The sequence below is a fragment of the Cryptotermes secundus genome, unplaced genomic scaffold, assembly GCF_002891405.2.
Source record: "Cryptotermes secundus unplaced genomic scaffold, Csec_1.0 scaffold687, whole genome shotgun sequence".
NCBI classification, from domain to species: Eukaryota; Metazoa; Arthropoda; class Insecta; order Blattodea; family Kalotermitidae; genus Cryptotermes; species Cryptotermes secundus.
The window spans coordinates 135,353-154,230 of record NW_019720175.1 but is presented as its reverse complement, the minus strand read 5'-3'; the positions used below and the strand labels follow the sequence as shown (position 1 = coordinate 154,230).

The 18,878-nt window shown below is 41.4% G+C and overlaps 1 protein-coding gene across 4 annotated transcripts in view; it reads right to left on the bottom strand.

Moving 5' to 3' along the window:
• Positions 1-18,878, bottom strand: part of LOC111867853 — a 127,147-nt gene that overhangs the window by 57,518 nt on the left and 50,751 nt on the right. For 2 of the 4 annotated variants that reach the window (XM_023858056.2, XM_023858062.2), the window contains exon 2: positions 12,171-12,289. In XM_023858056.2, the coding sequence (XP_023713824.1) occupies positions 12,171-12,255 (85 nt within the window). In that variant the 5' untranslated portion in view covers positions 12,256-12,289. Of the gene's footprint in view, positions 1-12,170; positions 12,290-13,902; positions 13,921-14,336; positions 14,405-18,878 lie in introns of those variants that run through there. The other 2 variants (XM_023858066.2, XM_033752875.1) reach the window with 2 other exon arrangements.

Genomic DNA, 18,878 nt, shown 5'->3' with positions numbered 1-18,878 from the left:
AGTTGCATAAAAAGGGTGAAGCAGAATTTCCTTCCTCGTTTGCAAATTTAGTTATTTTAGATTTGAAAGAACAATTTCGGAAGCGATTTGCTGATTTGGATTCCAGTGCTCAGGAAATCAGATTGTTTCAAAATCCGTTTGACTGTGACGCTGTAGATGTCCCAAGTCAAATTAAAATGGAAACTACTGAACTTCAGGAAAATTATCATATTAAAGACAAATACAAGAAAGGAAATTTGATCGAATTTTATAAATTTCTGAACTCTGAGCAATTTCCAAATTTAAAGAAATTTGCTTGTAAATTTATCTCCATTTTTGGGACAACATATCTGTGTGAACAAACTTTTTCCCAGATGAAGTACATCAAGTCGAAATACAGGGCAAATTTATCCGATGAACATTTAAAGTCGCTACTTGTGATTAGCGTTTCAAAATTTGAACTTCAATTTAATCAGATTTTAAGAATGCAAAAAGAGTTCCATCATTCACATTAATTGTTTTATTATAATTTGTGATGAAAATATGAGCATTTGCTGCTACTGTCTGTTGTCATTAATATACGATAATTTATTCTCACGTACTTTGTATTTAGTTTATGAAGTTCTGTGCTTTCAATAAAACTCATATACCTAGAGTTATTAATTTCTCATTTTATCCGGCCCGTTGAAAGTGATGAATTACCTAATGTGGCCCGCGGTTCGAAAAGTTTGGAGACCCCTGGTCTAGAAAACGTGGGAACGTCGACGTCTCACAACCCTTTGGGCCTCCACATTCTACTGCAAGGAGAGCTCCGCTTTCCTTAATATCTAGTACATTAATAAAAAGTTGCTTATAGGCCTGTACTTCCCAGAAGTAAGGATTCTTCTCTCTGAGTAAATATGTTTGCGTTTTTCGCTCCCCCACCTAGTCCAGACCGGCTCTGGGGTCCACTCAGCCTCCTATCCAATGGGTACCGGGGGCTCTTTCCCTGGGAGTAAAGCGACAGGGGCTTGAAGCTGACCACTCACCTCCAACTAGTGCCGAGGTCAAGAAAATGTGGCTCTATACATCCACCTCCCATACGCCTTCATGGCACAGTGCTTAATTAGTTAAGCACAGGGATAACTTTACCTATAACAACATTTTAATACGCAGTGTAAAAGGAGAAATAAATTCAGCACATGTTTCCTGGAGGATAACTCCGCTTATCTCCTTTACCAGTAAACAACAAACCTGACATAAATTCATAGTCCCTGTTTTGCTATGCGTGATGATGTCACGCCCACGTGAAAGGAACTATGTGAATGCTGCACAAACACATTTCTTTCCCTGCGGAATGTAAACGAAGTCTATTTCTGGTACCTGTTCCCACTATTTTAATGACTTCTGAGTCACTATTCGCGGTTTGCTATAAACAAGGTTGTCAGCAATGGATATTCACGTATAGAGCTAATTATTCGAACTGGGGTCAAACTGATTCACACTCCTATTATCTACTTATGTAGGTACTGCGGTAGAGCGGTGACTCTGGTCCATAGAAGCATGGAGCTTCACGTGGGCCGCCAAAGCAGGTCTGAATGTCACAGCAAAGAGAGGTCGTCCAACAGGTAGCCACTTTACCCACTCATCGAATTACTCCTCTGACGGTCAGTCCTTTTACTAACTATTCGAGTAATCGGCAAATGCATAAGAAAGTTATTGGACTCAAATGTGACATGACGCCTGAAAGCCGGAATAATGATGTAGACGTTCATTGCTAGGCAACTATTCTGTAAACACATTCCCGCTGCAACGAATACGCAAACAGCAATCGAGTAACTTCTGTTGCTATGCAACAGCGCTGTAAACACGCCTTCCCAACAATAGAGGGGCTGTGTTTCCTGAGTGGTCCGTGCGAAGTGGCTATAAAGAAGAGTTCAGTTGAGAAGAATTGAGTCTAGTTTCGAGATGTCAGCCTGCCAGGATGTGGGCTTGGGAGCAGAAGAATTGAATTCAGTCAAGTCTTCAGAATTGGCAGCTGCAGAATAATGACAAGAAAGGAATTAGGTTGTGATCTGAAGTGACAGTGAGACTGTTACGAATCCGTTGCTAGGGTACGACAAGTGAAAAGTGAGAACCCTAGTGTGTGTGACGAAGAACTACAAAGTGTGTAGATCAGCGATAGCGCTGTGTTGCCTGTAGTCTCGAGTACTGTGTGTAGAAGGTGTCAATAAATCCAATCATCCAATCCAAAACCCGTCTTATAAGTCAAACGAAGAAACCCTTACACGTGACAATAGACATTGGAAATAATATTTCATCTTCATACACAACTCATCTTGAAGGGTCTCGATCGCTTATTCCATTTTCTTCACGATTGTCATCCAGTATACAGTAAGAGTGCCAATTTCACTGGCCGAGCGGTCTTCGACTTCCTTCACTCGCTCGAACACTGGGATCGTGGGTTCGGCCTTGCGACGGACTGACGTCCCGTCCAAGGGGTCCAACAGACTCTCTTAGGATTAAGAAACTGAAGTGAAACAAAGCGTTTCATAGCTGTCCTATGCTCCAAGTGGGAGCAACAGGAAAAGAGATACAGCAGGATGAATAAGCGTCTATACTCATTGCTGATAAGTGCAAATAAACAACAACTTAGAGCTTGGTGTTTATTTGCAAGGAGTTTATTGGAAATGCTTCACAAAATTACTACGTACAGTAGATAAACTGTGTATTAGCCCTCTGAAGCTTGAAGTTCATATAAATAACATTATAAAACCAAATTCTTATCTCTCAAAGAACACACCGTGTCTCCATTACAAAGACAAATTAATTCATGTTGTTCTTTATTGTAAGAATCATACGAAACACACAAATGAACTTGTGGCCATTACGCGGAATTCTGTGATGTTAAAGTGGATGTTTCCCACTGCGTTCCAAATGATTGAGACTTCAAATTATAAAGACGACATAACTCGTTTTAAAAAATTCGGTTATTTCCTCATCATTACTACAACTGTTACTCAGCAAAGCCAGTGAAATGAAACCTGTTCTTCCAATAACTAGTTACAGTGGCTTCTCGACAGTCGAAATTGTGATTTATCACAGTTATATGTCAGGCAGGTTTCTTATCGCGAAGACACAGGTTCAACCCCACGTGATTTCATACGAGAGTCGTGTGGGTGAAATAGCACCAGAACAGTTTTGTCTCTGAGTTTCTTAAGCTTTCTCATTCTAATCAGCATGCCTTCATTGTTCGACACTCACCTCTCACCGCCCGCTGAGCTGCGCAGTAACGCTAAGACAGCACATTATCATGTCTTCGGTCTTTGGGTTTTCTTCTTTGACCCGGCGTTTAGATGGTTACAAGGCAAAGAAGTTAGTTTACGTATATGACTGTACTTCCCCCTTCTTACCCAATTGTGGTACGGCCATTGGGCAATGCTTGCATGTGATGAACACACATATTTAAATAAGCCTGCTTAAACTCTTTACTGAGCAAACATATCTGAGCGGGAACTCAGTCGACATACTTAGCAGATATGCAGTTCAGCTTTCGGTTAGGGAATCGATTATCCTGGTAGATATTTCATGATTTTCCTTTCGTTCAGGCAAATCTTCCCTGAATATAGTTGAAACAAACAATGGCAGTTTTCCACAAACCCCCCATCTCACTCAGTACGAGCGTTCTTACAAAATTTCGAGCTAAATAGTCTTTGCAGGCGATACAGCATCGCTAAAAAATGTATTAGTCAACTTTTAGGTTTATACACGTTTCACTGATGGAATCGCTCATTACGATCACGCTTATACCACTTAAATGTACACAAATTTTGCAGGCGATACAGCAGCGTTAAATAGTTTATTATAGCAAGTGTCACGTAACTTCGAACGAAGCCAAGAGTAACCTTGAATGCGCAGAAGATAAATTTCAGACAAGGGGGTGGGTTCGAGGGTGTGAGAAGTGACAGGCGGCCAGTTGTTTGCGCATTCAAGATTACTCTTGGCCTTGTTCGAAGTTACGTGACACTTGCTATAACCAGATATTAAGCCTATAATTTCTCCCCATGATGCAAATATGGATGTCGTGGTCTAGGGGCTAACACCTCTGTTCCTTACTCAGGCGATCCCGGGTTCGAGGTTTACGGCCCCAGGGACCAGCTGCCATGATTGAGGTTTTCAGTGTTCGTGATGTCCCTTTAACCACGCCAGGTGAATGCAGGAATAATACCTGAGTGAGGCGCCCTTCCACATTCTTTCCAGTTCACCATTCTGCTGTTAGACGCTACTGCACGGTGCGAGTTACTGAGTGTCGGCATGTAACCACTACATAATCAAACAAGTGTCTCATGTTTAACACGAGCCAGAACGTTCAAATTCTCGAAACCAAAGACACGTTTAACAAGTTAAACATTATCCTTCTGGGTCTTTTAAGTCGCCGCTTTCCAGAAGATAATCCTACTAGGATTACATTACTACATTACGATCATCATCATCATCAGTAATCTGTCAGACGACAGGTCCACAGTCTCTTCCAAAACAGTTCCTCCACTTAATGCGATCTAGAGCTTTCTCCTTCAAATGACAGTATCCTCTTCTGTCCCCAAGGTCATCCAGCATCTTCTTACGTCTTCTTCCTTATCTTCTTGTCACTTCTATCCGCCCCTCTATCTTTCCTTCAATAACTTCTTTTAGAAGGCAGTTTCTGCGTAAAACATGACCAATCCAATTACGATAGGATGTAAAAAATTAAAAGCTGCTTCAATTTGCCTCAAATGCGATGATGGGAGCCATGAAAAAGTTAGAGGATGTAAACACTCATCTTCACTAGTTAGTTTGTATTGGCTTTCGAAGCGACTCTACTCCTTTGTTGGGATGCACTGAACAACAACGAGCTGTGATCCAACTGTTGTGCTCAGAGAGTGAGAACATCAGAGAAATTAATGGAACAAAATGTAAGTTCAGAATAGAGATGAGACCTTGCTGTATCAGCGAGAGGAAAGTTTATGAACGGATGGAGAAACTCGAAGAATTATGGGCCAGTATCACTGAATATATCCTACATGAAATAAGAAAACGGAAGGCTAATTGGATTGGTCATGTTTTACGCAGAAACTGCCTTCTAAAAGAAGCTATCGAAGGAAAGATAGATGGGCGGATAGAAGTGACAAGAAGACGAGGAAGAAGACGTAAGAAGATGCTGGATGACCTTGGGGACAGAAGAGGATACTGTCATTTGAAGGAGAAAGCTCTAGATCGCATTAAGTGGAGGAATTGTTTTGAAAGAGACTGTGGACCTGTCGTCTGAAAGATTACTGATGATGATGATGATCACTGAATATGCAAGTTCTGTGCGGCCATAGTCTGTAAGGTGTGTTCAGGATAGATGAGTAGATTGATCGGCGTATCCATGGCAACTCAAAAAGAATCACTAATAAAATCGCATCAGAAATTATCAATATTGTCACGTGTTACAGTGACTCTCGACGGGGTTTCGGATTGGAGAATAGATTTATTGACCATTTTAACACACGACTCGTTACTACACTTAATTATAGTGTCATCGATGATTTCTACATTTTACAAATCACTACAGCACTCACTAAGTCTTTTCAGTCAATGTCTTTACTAGTCGTTCCCTAGTAACGGCTTCTAACAGTGGAGATTCTTCAGCTTCCGCCCTCACTTCGTTATTATTCGTCGAAAATTCCACAATTCGCTCACAACTGTCTAAGTTCTAAACTTGTCTCGGTTATAACATTTCGGCACGGATCACGTAGAAAATAACTTTCATTGTACTATCCCAAGCGTTCCCTTGGGAACATGTTTGCGAAGGAGTTAGCTAGTAACGGCTGTGTATACTTGCTATTAAGAATCTGTTGCCTAGCTGCGAATGTTGTTTTGTTGTTTGTTTCGAGGTCGTTACCCAATATCGGTTTTACACACTAAATTATTAAGTAAAATAAGCTGTGCAAGAATGGACTAAGGCCGACTGAACATATTTTGTTCTAGTAAAACCAAGAACCTTGTTAGCCCTGGGCCAAATGCGTTATAAAGTATACGAGTAAAAAACATATGCAACTATTTTGTGATTACATTCTACAAAAGCTTATAATACATTTATTTACTTATTTTAATATTTCCTATTTATTCCTTTTGACTAAATCTCCAGCCATACTGAGCAAATTTTTTCAAGTGATAATACTTCTCATTTATAACAGGGAGATGCGAGGACAGAATCAACGCTGTAATATAGGCTACCTTGATTGAGGTTGTTCATTGTTTTTCTCAGTTGCTCCAAGCGAACGCTGGTATATTACCTAAACTTAAGCCAGGACCTCTTCTTTGCACATACTTTCCAATTCATCATTCATTCATTTTTCTACAATTCGACGCTATGTACGCAGTACGAGTTTCTGACAGTGACGCAAAATAACTTACTTCATCCGTTCCTCTTATATCTTTACGGTGTCGAGGTTTTCTTTTCATTTTGAACATTTTACAGACGGTAGGACTCCTTGGACGAGTGATCATTTCGTCGCATGGCCGCTACCTGACCACAGGACAACACAGAATAAACACACATACCAAACATCCATGCGTTGTGTGGGATTCGAACCCACGATCCCGACTTCCGAGCGAGTGAAGACAGTACATGCCTTAGACCGCTCGGCTACCGTGACCGGCGACACTAAATAGACCATAAATAAATCTGCAGCCACTGTAACACCGTTCTGACTACTCATACATAATGCTAGAAGCACTAAGATACAGAGTTCGTATTTACGCCATATTTTTGTCTTTTATAGTCCCATGTACGATCCTTTTGTGAAGTTTCCTCCTTACGCAACAAGACCTCATAGACAATGGAGTCACATTGTGTAAACTTCTTTGGCGAGTCATCTTCATAGTATCAACTTAATAAGCGCGTTCAGCAGTTATCCCTACACTTAAAACACAAACATGCACCTAATCTTCCAAAGTGCAGGTAAACTCATGTATATGCCAATAAACCCCCTGCAGAATTGTTTACAGACAGATGATGACGCTACTGCAGCAGAAGCAACAATGAACATTTTTGTGCAAGCAGCATAATTCACAGCACGACGGTTTGTGCAATGCTGAGAACATAAAACACGCTTCGCATTTTATGCAACAGTTGCATAATACGTCAACCAGCCATATTTACTGTCTATATAAATCCACAACAGCGAATATTTTGAAAAATAAGCACGTGGCCCTTCGGGTTCAAACCTTTTCACTCTTGAGCCCTACTCCAGACTAACGCATGTTCTTGTTTCACATCCAAATGACGCCCTGTATTTCATAACCCTATTCCGACCTGGCATTCGCGTGGAAGCCATGGGAAATGTTACCAGAAGTGGCATAGAAGTCTGGCTTTCCGCGAAGCTAGGCAAGACAGGCTACAGATAGTGCGCAGTGTATACACGTGATCGGTGACTGAGTCAGTGGAGCAAGGATTTTCTGGCATTGCTTTGCTGTAATAATGTGTGTGATACGGCGAGGATAAACCAACGCGCAGACACCGGGAGTCAATCCCCGTGCACTTCCACGTGATGTATCGCCACGTGACTGCCGAGTCACGAGCTATCTACCATCCGCGACAGACAGGACTGTTAACTGCACTTATTTCTCTTTACCCTTAGCTGTAATGAGATTCCTTCAGTCACTACACGCATCGCATTTTGTTTCTACGAACCGTCCTGTGGAAGGCTCTAAAGGAGACTCACATCCTCACTGCAAATTACTGTATACCCCTGGCTTCTCACAGGGCCACAATTCGTAGCAGTTGACGAATTGAGTAACGATAGCCAAAGGCAATCCTCACATTAACAAAAAAAAAACTGTGTAAAAACATTGCAAATACTTTCTCATACAAGTTTGTCCTTGGCTACGTTACCTTGGAGACGAAATTGATTGTTACCCAGGCCATTGTTGCTGAACACTGAACAACAGTGAAATCCTAAAGGGTTTTGACGCTGATGTATAACAAGGTTTTTGGACTTCGTCTATCGTCTGGTATTCTAAAAAAATACAGAACAACTGAACGCTTCGGAAACTGAATTTGTTTGCGTCCGGGTGGGAGACACCTAGTCTACCAGACCCAGCAGAGTAGACGTCTCCCGCCCCTCACCTGAGGACGGTAACAGACCCAGTTTCCGAAACGTGTTCTTTTTTTTTTTGGCCAGACGATGGACAAATAAAAAAACAGTAATCCTGCTCAGGAAATTCGTCTGGCCATTAAGGCGTCTTCCAGAAAATCGTCATTTTGTATTTAAGAGCTAGGATATTCATGTTCACCGAACACCGATCTACGACAGATAAATTTTTAAATACCGTTTAGGCGTTAGCGAGGTGTCCATCCGTGCATACACATGTACATACAAAGAGACGGCATTCCAGAAGCGACCTTTTCATATTCAGCGGGGCTGAAAACTTGTAAATCCGACAAAAACTCAAGACTGATTTTTGTCGCGATCAGAATACCTGCTCATGTACACTACGTATATGAACACGTAAAAATAATAGTCTGCGAGTTAAAAATTTCTGTAATTCTGACTTCATATCCGTCTAAATTCTTTATTTTTAAGCGCTAACCCAGCAGCGACAGACGCCAGTTGTAGATTTAGCACAATCAAGCGAATAAAAAGGGAAGAAGACAATACAGAGCTGTAGGACAGACGGATGCATACATGTGAGACATTCTGCTGCACAGTGGATGCAGGAAAAGCATAAGTTTGTAATAACAATGAATATAACAAAATATCATAACTGCCCATTAACAAAACTAACCAGAAAACTGATGTTAAAAATTACAGTTAAACATACTGTCAGGACTTAGTAGTTCGTGACCTATTAGACGGGGTATGGATTGGATGATTGGATTTATTGGCACATTTACACACCACTTGAAACTACAAGTAATACAGCGCTATCGCTGATCTACACACTTTACGGTTCACTGCTGCAAACACACTAGTGATCTGTCTTCACTAATCGTATTCTGGTAACGGATTTATAACAGTCTCACTGTCACTGCAGCACATATGAAATCTTTTTTTTCACAGCCTAATTTCTTTCTTGCGATCTCAATCATTTGACTACCATCTCCAGAGATTCTCAGTTCTCCGGACAACTAACTCCTCTGCTCCCAAGCTCTTATCCTGGCAGGCTGGCGTCTCAAAACTCAACTGACTCAAACGATCTTCGTTGTCCTTTTCATAACCCGTCGGCACGGACCGCACACAAGAACAGCTTTTCTATTTTTGCGTGAATTCTTCTCCGCGGAAACCTGCTTACTGAATTGTTCCATTGCATGCGTCACATCTCGTTTCGTCACAAGTTTTATATTGTTGCGTGCGGACATTGTCTAGCAACGGCTGTTTCGCTGGCTTCGCAGTTCTTGCTTTGAACAAATACTCCACAATATTGACGTTGTTGCATATTTCATTTGGGGTTAAGGCGCAGCGAACAGAAAGAAAATTATTACGTGAAAACGGAATAAGAAAACATACTAAAATCTACAATGTTTCTGCCTGGAACTCAGATACCCACAGCTTCTGAGACTGAAGCGCGTGTAACAGAACTTGCAAATATTCCATATAAATAATTCCTCATAATAACGCCCTCATAAATAAAGTGTGCAATTTTAACTCATCCAAAACAGTTATGCCTGTACGAACTGTTTTCGTCGTTTTACTATTATTATTATTATTATTTGTATTACTCCAATAAACTTGAGCAGGTGCAAAGAAAATTTTCAGCCCTTTGCTACAACATACTTTTTCAACATGTGGACTATCACGACGATAACTTATTGGAAAAATTAAATTTGCTGACACTGCGTATCAGACATCGTCACTTGGATGCTTTGTTTTTAATAAATGCCCTTAGTGGCGCTAAATATTGCCCCTATGTCCTCGAAACAGTCGACCTTCCTGTTCAGAACATACGTGACTTTGGCACGTTCGGTTGCCCTCCAGCCGCTTATTCCCTTCAGCTAGAAGCGTTTCTGCTGCTAATGCAGTTTGTAAATCTACAGGTATCTTTAGAAACTCGGGTTTAAATACGAGTACAAACAGCCTTAACTGATCTATTTTTCTTTGCACTTCGTTTGTTTTGTCCTGTGTTATTTTATTGCTGTTTTGTTTGTATTTGTGCTGACCCTGTAATTGGCCACTGGCTGCTGAGTTCTGCACGTAAATTAATAAGGAATTGAACTGAATTATTGAGCTAGGATACCTCAGTCCGTATAGCGGCTATATAACTGACAAATCCGTGTTCGTTTCCCGGCAGGGACAAAAGGTTTTTCTCTTTTCCACATCGCCGACTGGGACCCAGCTAGCATTCTGGTCAATGGGTACTGGAGGACCCTCTCCGCAGGGCCCCAGGGTAAAGAGGCCAGAAAGTGAAACTTGCCATTCTAGACTCCCATACGTCTTTGTGGTCTGGTGCTTAATTAAATCATGGGAACTATTTAACCTCTTTTTTTTTAATCTCGTAAAATTAATGGATTAACAGGAAAATCCGGTCTGTCTGTTGATCAGTCAGCTTGTTTACTCCCCAGGACTTCTGGACAGCCATTTTACTCTTGTGGTCTCGTTTTTATTGTTTGCCAGAATACTGTCACGTGACCGGGGTTCCGTGACGAATAATAAAGCGTTCTGGTTTGGATGACATTTTTATTGACACGTCTATAACAATTACAATCAATTATAACAGCCCACAATCCATGGCTGCCTAAGACTCGCTCCATTCTTTACTGCACTACGAGTGTCTTCTGCGTGACTGACTTGGTTCTGATTTACGAGCCAGTCACTTCTTCAACTTCCGTTGTTCTCTAGTTAACACTTCACAGCTGAACACTGACCTATCCTAAGAATGCCGAATGATTGACTGAATCATTGAACTCCCTTGAACTGAACTGAACTCTCGAATGACGGCTCCCTTACGACGCAATCAGTCATCTCCGCACGGCTCCTTATACAGGCTACCGGTAACCATGGAAAATATCCATTGTCACGGAAACGTGCTTACGGAACCACTGGCTAGCAATGGACTACCGCTGTTCGTTGCTGCAGGAACGTGTGTTTGACGAGCTGTTTTATAGCAGTAGACATCCGCTCTGGCTCCGCTATTCCGGCTTTCAGACGTCATGTCACAATATTAATACTACGAATATACATGTACTACCTCACCGGTTCACAACAGCGTTGAAGTAAGATAGTAATTTATATTACATAGGGAGGATCTTTGCCGGTAGCCGAGCGGTCTAAGGCAGGTACTGTCTTAGCTCGCTTGGAAACCGGGATCGTGGGTTCGAATCCCACTCAGGGTGTAGATGTTTAGTTTGTGTGTGTGCGTTTTTCTGTGTTTGTCTACAGGTAGAGGCCTTGCGACGAGCTGATCACCCGCCCAAGGAGTCCTACCGAATGTGTAAGATCTAGAAAAACCGAAGCGAACGGAGTTCATGGAGGTAGGTCTAGGCCCACTGGGGCTGTAGTGCCAAGGAAAAAAAGGAGGATCTTAGACCGCCTCTGTAGTCTAGTGATCAGAGTTCCTGGCTACAGATCAAGATGTCCTGGGTTCTATTCCCGGCACTACCAGATTTTCTGAGAAGTAGTGGGCCTGGAACGGGGTCCACTCAGCCTCGTGAGGATAACTGAGGAAATAGTTCAAGGAAATAGCGGCTCCAGTCTAGAAAACCGAGATTAACGGCCGTGGGGATCTGTTGCGCTGACCACGTGGCACCTCTATCCGCAAAAGTTGGCACTAACTTCGCCGACAAGCGGCGGTCGCTCGGTCGTTATATTTTGCTTTTGGACTACAGGCCACGGAGTTTTTTTTTGTTTCTAAGGAAGATCTCTGCGATTTACACAGATCGCCTGATATTATTATGATAGTAAAATATTGAGGGATGCCGTTAGCTGAGCATGTGATTCGGCTAGGGCAACTTCTGGAAAGACGTCCACTTTGCAGAACGAAAAGGATACGCGAGCATAACATGAGGATGAGTGTCAGGATCGGAGGCAGGTGTGTGCTTCCCACAGTATTAATTTATTGTTTAGCTAGCATTCCGTGACTTAAAGTATTTCTTGCGGTGACTGAACGAATTCACCTAGTTTAACGTACGATCTAGTTAAAAAATGCCAGGGAAAGCGTTAATATTATAAATGTTGCTTGCAGTGACTCACCGAGGAAGTCATCCAACGTGTCCGGATGCTGGTGACTTCTGCTTGGATTGCTGGCTATGTCCGAGATGTACACAGTGGGCGCCATTGCAGAACTCCACGTCTGTCAGTTCCACGTGCAACTGAAACAGCGAGCAATCAGGTAAGTGCCTGAAGGTAACAGAAATACGAGACACTGTACCACGCATTTTAACGGGGAAACCAATGCACTCAACGCGCCGCTCAACAGTACGTAGGCCTGCTCGTTTCAGATTTAAACCACGCTTTCCGACAGCTTGCAATGTTCCATAATGTTATTTGGTCTCCTGAGGAGACTGCAGAGATCGATTCCATTGCTGAAACAGCATCATTCTTCGTAATTAACCTTAGAATCAACAGTTACGATACTTAACGCGGTTTTTGCAATGAAAAGAAAACGAAATCAGAAGACTCTATAGGATTCTGACGATGGTGTATAACACACAGAGATATTGGGTTTTCGGACTTTATCCATCGTCCTGGTTTTTAAGATAACTAAGAAAAACACGACGTTTCGGAAACTGGATCTGTTTCCGTCCTCAGGTGAGGGAAAACACCTATTCTGTTGGGTCCCTTAGAAAGAGCTAGCCTCAATCACTGGTCCACTGATTGAGGCTAGCTCTTTCTAAGGGACCCAACAGAATAGGTGTTTTCCCTCACCTGAGGACGGAAACAGATCCAGTTTCCGAAACGTCGTGTTTTTCTTAGTTATCTTAAAAACCAGGACGATGGATAAAGTCCGAAAACCCAATATCTCTGTGAAATCAGAAGAGTCAGGTTAGTGGACAGACAAGAGGGGAAGTTATACCAACCCTATTGTTGTACGCTGGATAAATTGTTGCATCATTATGTCTCTGCCATGACACGAGTTACGCTCTTACTGTGTTACGTAATAATAGCACACACTTCAAGCTAACCAGGTTAGATGAATGGGGCGCTGAAATAAAGTTGTGTGAATAATAATTCAATTGTTATATCTTTTTATGTGCAACTCAATAGCTACAGGGGCCAATTACAGAGTCAGCACAGTCAGACAAAGAATAAAAGAAGCACTTCGTTTAAAAACATACACGTAATGTATTCTTGTGCGTGATAATAAAGTACAATATGATTTCATGAAGCGACTGAGTAACAACAGAGCACGATAAAGGCCAATTGTCCAAATTAATCAAAGCTTTAATATTAAAGAAATGGCCATACAAATTTTGGGGTTGTTATTCATTCACTTTACATTGACGTTTTGGCAATAATAAGCAAAATAATAAACGTGTATACTTACATGAAGATCGAAGAGTCGAACGGCCAAATAATTCAGTTCGGTTCTTATTTATTTACGTGCAAACTTGATAGCACAGAGGCCAATTACAAAGTGAGCACGAGTAAGAAAAAGGAAGACCAAACTACATACAAATATTGTATATAAGTAATTGTATAATTGCATTGTTTATATAACAATAACAGTAAAAACTCAAAGCTATAATTAGGAGGCGAGAGAAAAGTAAAACACTTGCATATACTACTACTACTACTGATAATAATAATAATAATAATAATAATAATAAAAATAATAATAAAGTAGATATTCATCGGTGGGCTGCTTGAACGGAAGGAACTCAAATCTAACAGATTCAGAATGGAACTGGGGCCCAAACCCACCACAGATCCAGCGAGCACCAGAGGCTGTACTCCCGGAGAGAGAGACAAGTTGACCACTCACCTCCACATTGCGTAGTTGTATCTGATGATTGTACAGTGATCTTGATTTGAACCTGACTCAAACTGAGACTCTCGCCGCAGCCAAATAGTGGTGAGATCTAAATGGGTGAGATGGGCAGGACACTTAGCACGCATAAGATAGAAGAGAAATGCATACAAACTTGTGGCAGGAAAACCTGAGTGAATGAGGCCACTAGGAAGCTCTAGGCATAGAGGATAGGATAATATTAAAATTAACCTAACGAAACAGAATGGCAGGATGTGGACTGGTTTCATCTGGCTCTGGATAGGGATGAGTGTCGGTTTCTTGTGAACACGGCAATGAAACGTCGGGTTCCAAAAAATGCTCGGAATTGATGACTAAGTGAACAACTATTAGCTTCGAAAGACGAATTCTGCTCTCCTTGTGCCGTATAACATCTATGTTCTACTAACCTTGATCGGGGTATTGCATTTGTCTCTCCCCAGTTGCGCGGACCAGAGGAGTGTCTGTATTAGTGTGAAATCAGCGGAACGCCAAACAAACTCTGGACTGTTACATCACAGGCAATAAAAAGACACGTTGTGAAATGCCGTGTGTGGAGGACCGGAACAGGGCTGGCCTAATGAAAGCTCCCCCCCCCGCCCCCCGCCCTCACCCGTGTTTCCTTCCCACAATGCAGTAGAGCCAAACAAATCTATCTCCAAAACTTCGCCGTTAAGCAATGATGTTGGCAGCCTTGACGTAGGGAACACACGTGTCGGGGAAAACGACGGACGGTGGAGTGCGGAATTCCTCTACTGCAGCTACCAACACGTGGCAGGCAAAACGCCTCCATGGTTTTTCCCGTGTCTTTGACCCGCAACGTCGTCTTCGCCTGGCCAATGATCGTTACAAACGATACAGCGGTTATTACATCCGCTCGTTGTTTTTGTCGAGATATGAAAACTAGACCAATCATCTTCCTGGTACACTCCCTACTCTTATAGCAATAAATCCACGTCCGTGGTACAGGATCTGCTCGGTCAGAATAATTAATTATTTCTACTAAACTCAAGGTTCATCACTGTATTCACAAAAGCGCTCCATTAGACAGTGTTCTGAACAAGCTGGATCTGCAGTCAACAATTGTACACGTTATATATTCAAGATCCATTTTTATATTATCATCAAATCTGTGCTGTTGTTTCCAGAAATGGTCCATTCGGACCAAAATTTTGAATGCCTTCTGCAGTAACTAAATGGGAACAGGATGAGTGGAATTTCGCATGCGCGGTTAAAGGCAATGCTGGCAAGTTTTTGTGAATTTTCCGGAAGTGGGTAGTTCGTTGACCACCCGAGTAAACCACAATGAAAACTGTGCACAATGTAATTAGTTCAACTGAGCTGTAGTTCAGATAACGCTGGCAGAGTACTGGCCTGAACCGCTTCATTGAGATCTGTGTCCTTCACATAAAAGTGCATAAAATTTATGCGAAATATGGAGACGTGTCTGTCCATCCAACAGCCCATATGTTACGTATCCAGAACTACTAGAGGTATTTCGATTAAATTTGGTATTAGAAGGTCTACACTAAATGTTATGGGGCAATTTTGAATTCGATACATATCGGCCCAGCTCAAAGAGACCTTTATCGACTTCCCCCAAAACACCTAATCCTAAAATATATTGGGATATGACATAAAATATTTATTTCATTAATATCTATACATTTTGTTTTAATTTATTCCTGTATGGCATTTATCAAACTTCAAGCAAAGAAATTTATGTTTTTATGCAGTGTGATTATCGTTACACAGTAAGTACTCGTAGGTGCACTAAAATAATAAAACTGTATCTACAGTAAATTAGCCACTTAATTTTAACAACATTGTTCCAGGTAGAAATGCCCACGTTCTCATTTAAGATTTCTAGTCCTACCGAACCCGTGTTGTTAGCGCCTTACTTAGGAAACGTAAATTTATAGTCCAACAATAAAATTCAGTTTAGCTCATCGGCTAGCTAAATGGATCTTGCAGTGGATCATAAGATTGAAGCCTAGTGGAGTAAATTTAGTATTACCTGCAATTAAAAATATGTTACAGATTTATTATTATTATCATCATCATCATCGTTATATATTTTAAGAATTTACTCGTATAACTTACATGCAGACATTGTGTACGTTAAATTTGTCACATAACCTCAAAATTCTCACCGTTGCCATTTCTGTAATTATTGATTGTTGAACAGTATTTCACGCAGAATTTGTAGGCATGTTTATGATATATCTCTATAACAATTTTCACATGTCTAGCTCCACGATTTCGTGAGTTATCGCCATCAAACCGAAAGTCAGATATAGATTTCACGCTACCGACATTTTGTTTTGCATAACAAAACCTGAAAATAGTTGCATTTTTAAAATATATATGACTACGATTCATAATTGGAGGTGCCTGCATTAAGTGGCACTATTGTCACTCCCACCTCATAAGTTCGTGCATCAGCCATGTTGTTATTGCCGAACGTAGGAACTCAAAATTTACTAAGTTGAAGTGAGCGCTTAGTGGCGTAGCCTGTTAAAGCCACCTTGTAGAAACCGGGGAAAAGGCTCAACAGCTGAAATGGAGGACACACTCCATGTGACAATGTGTTAAGACTACTATGTTTCCTTAAGGAAAGAAAGTAGGTTAAATGTACTGAAAGACCGAAAAGAAATGTCATTATTTAACGTCAAGGACAAGACGATATACAAAATAGCAGGGAACGAATTTGGAAAATCCGCACAGTCCATTTTTAGTACACCTTTGCATTCTTTTAGTAGGAAGCAGTGCTAAGTGAGAGCGGAAAGTTTGACTCACAATAGTCTTGTGCTGCACCCCGCATTTACCCGAAAGAACAGAATGATAAGATTAAAAGACTGGAGATGCTTTGAACAAGTGTTCCCGCACAATAGCAGCAGACTCTTTCATCTTGCAACAGTAAATCCACACATTTGTAATTTCAGTTCCTCCACTTGTTGCTTTTATTGTCCTTCTGCTATTATTCGTTGTATTCTTCGGGCAGCTTTGTACTGACATTCCCTTGTGTTAGTTACAGACTATCATTCTATAGCCGATATTCGAAGTACGTTATAACAAAACTCAATGTGTAACTCAAACGTGGATTCTTTTGACTTGTTACACAGTCAGGCGATTCAATAAAATGACAACAATTTCCTTTGAAATGAATATGAATTTAGCACATATGCAGTTACAAACAGTGGCTAAGACTTTATGCCCTCAGGAGCCTCCCCACTGCAACCTACGGGAGGGGGGGGGACAGGGAGTGTCTGAAGACCAGCGGATCAGTGGATGGAATATGTCTTCGGGGCCAGACCGAACAGATACGATCCATACTGTGAAGCTGCTGCTGTTGATGATGATGATGACGATGATGTAGGAATTCAGCAAATTGTGTAAGATGTAAATAATTTCATGGTTTCGGTATCTTCTGTTTCCAAAAATCCCATGCGAAAAACGGATACCCTAGCCACTAGGACTGCATGTGTTCGTGCGTGCATAGATTGGTCCATAGCTATACTCACTTTCTTTCCTGTTACTCCCACTTTTGAGCATAGGGCATCCGTGAAACTCTTCGTTTCACTTCAGTTTCTTAATTATAAGGTAGTCGGTAGGACTCCTTGGAAAGGGGATCGGCCCGTCACAAGGCCGCTACCTACGCAGGACAACACAGACACAGAATAAACGCAGACAGACATCAATGCCTTGGGTTGGATTCAAACCCAGGATTCCAGTGTTCGAGCGAGCGAAGGTACTTCATGCCTTAAACCGCGCGGCTACTGTGATCGGCTCATAGCTATATTAAACAGTATTAATTCGTAGCTTCTGTTTAAGTTAAAATGCTTGTCTTAGGTAAATTTGTGTTTAACCAAACGATAAAATGTCCTACTCTTCAATCAAACAGTTTGTGAGTCATTGCGTAGAACGAGTAACGGAAACAGCTGCGCCTGACCAGGGTGGCAACCCAACTAACTTTGGATTGAAGTGGGTTTTCCTAGCACTGCAAGGCGCAATACTCGCCAATTCTCAGTTAACTGCTTCGCATTATGAAACTTCTTACAAATATTCGGAGCAAGATTTTTGCTTTGGAATACCGAAACAGCAGAATTTCCACCGTCGAATTTGAAGGCGTTAAATAATTTTTGGAGAATGTATAATTAAATATTTACAAATCTAGAATTTGGGAAAAGTAGACCTTCAAAGGACACTTTTTTGTATTTACGTAGTAGAATACTTCCCCATGACGAATCCCCGTTATGAAGGGAAGCCCATAGCAATTCCCTTATTAATGTGTCATTGCCTGATATTTGATATGAGGCAAAAGTACGGTTTACCAGATTGTTTCCAGTTATATGGACCGCCTCTGTGGTCTAGTGGTCACAGTTTCTGGCTACAGATCCAGAGGCCCCGGGTTCGGTTCCCGGCGCTACCAGATTTTCTGAAAAGTAGCTGGTCTGGAACGGGACCCACTCAGCCTCGTGAGGATAATTGAGGAATTAATTCAATGGAAAAGTAGCGGCTCCGGTCTAGAAAACCGAGATTAACCGCCATGGTGATTCGTTGTGCTGACCATGCGACACCCTCTATCCGCTAAATTTGAAACTAACTTCGCCGACAAGGGGCGGTCGCTCGGTCGGTAGAGTTCGCTTGCGGACTACAGGCCACGGAGTTTGTTTCCAGTTATATGAGTAATGAATAGGGCCCGGATTTCTATGACATGTCATATTTTTTTCCTAGGGTTTATTCCTATTTTTAAATGTAATTATGCATGTTTCCAGTCATTCTTATTGAAATTATGTCGTTTTTATTGTGCATATAAATGCATATTTTAGAGTTTTATTGGTTTTACAGCATTTTTGGTATAATTTTGAAATAAGGTCATATTTTTGTCATTTTAGAAACAATAATTTGATATAATGTAAAATTTCGGCTCCATAATGTTTAGTATTACA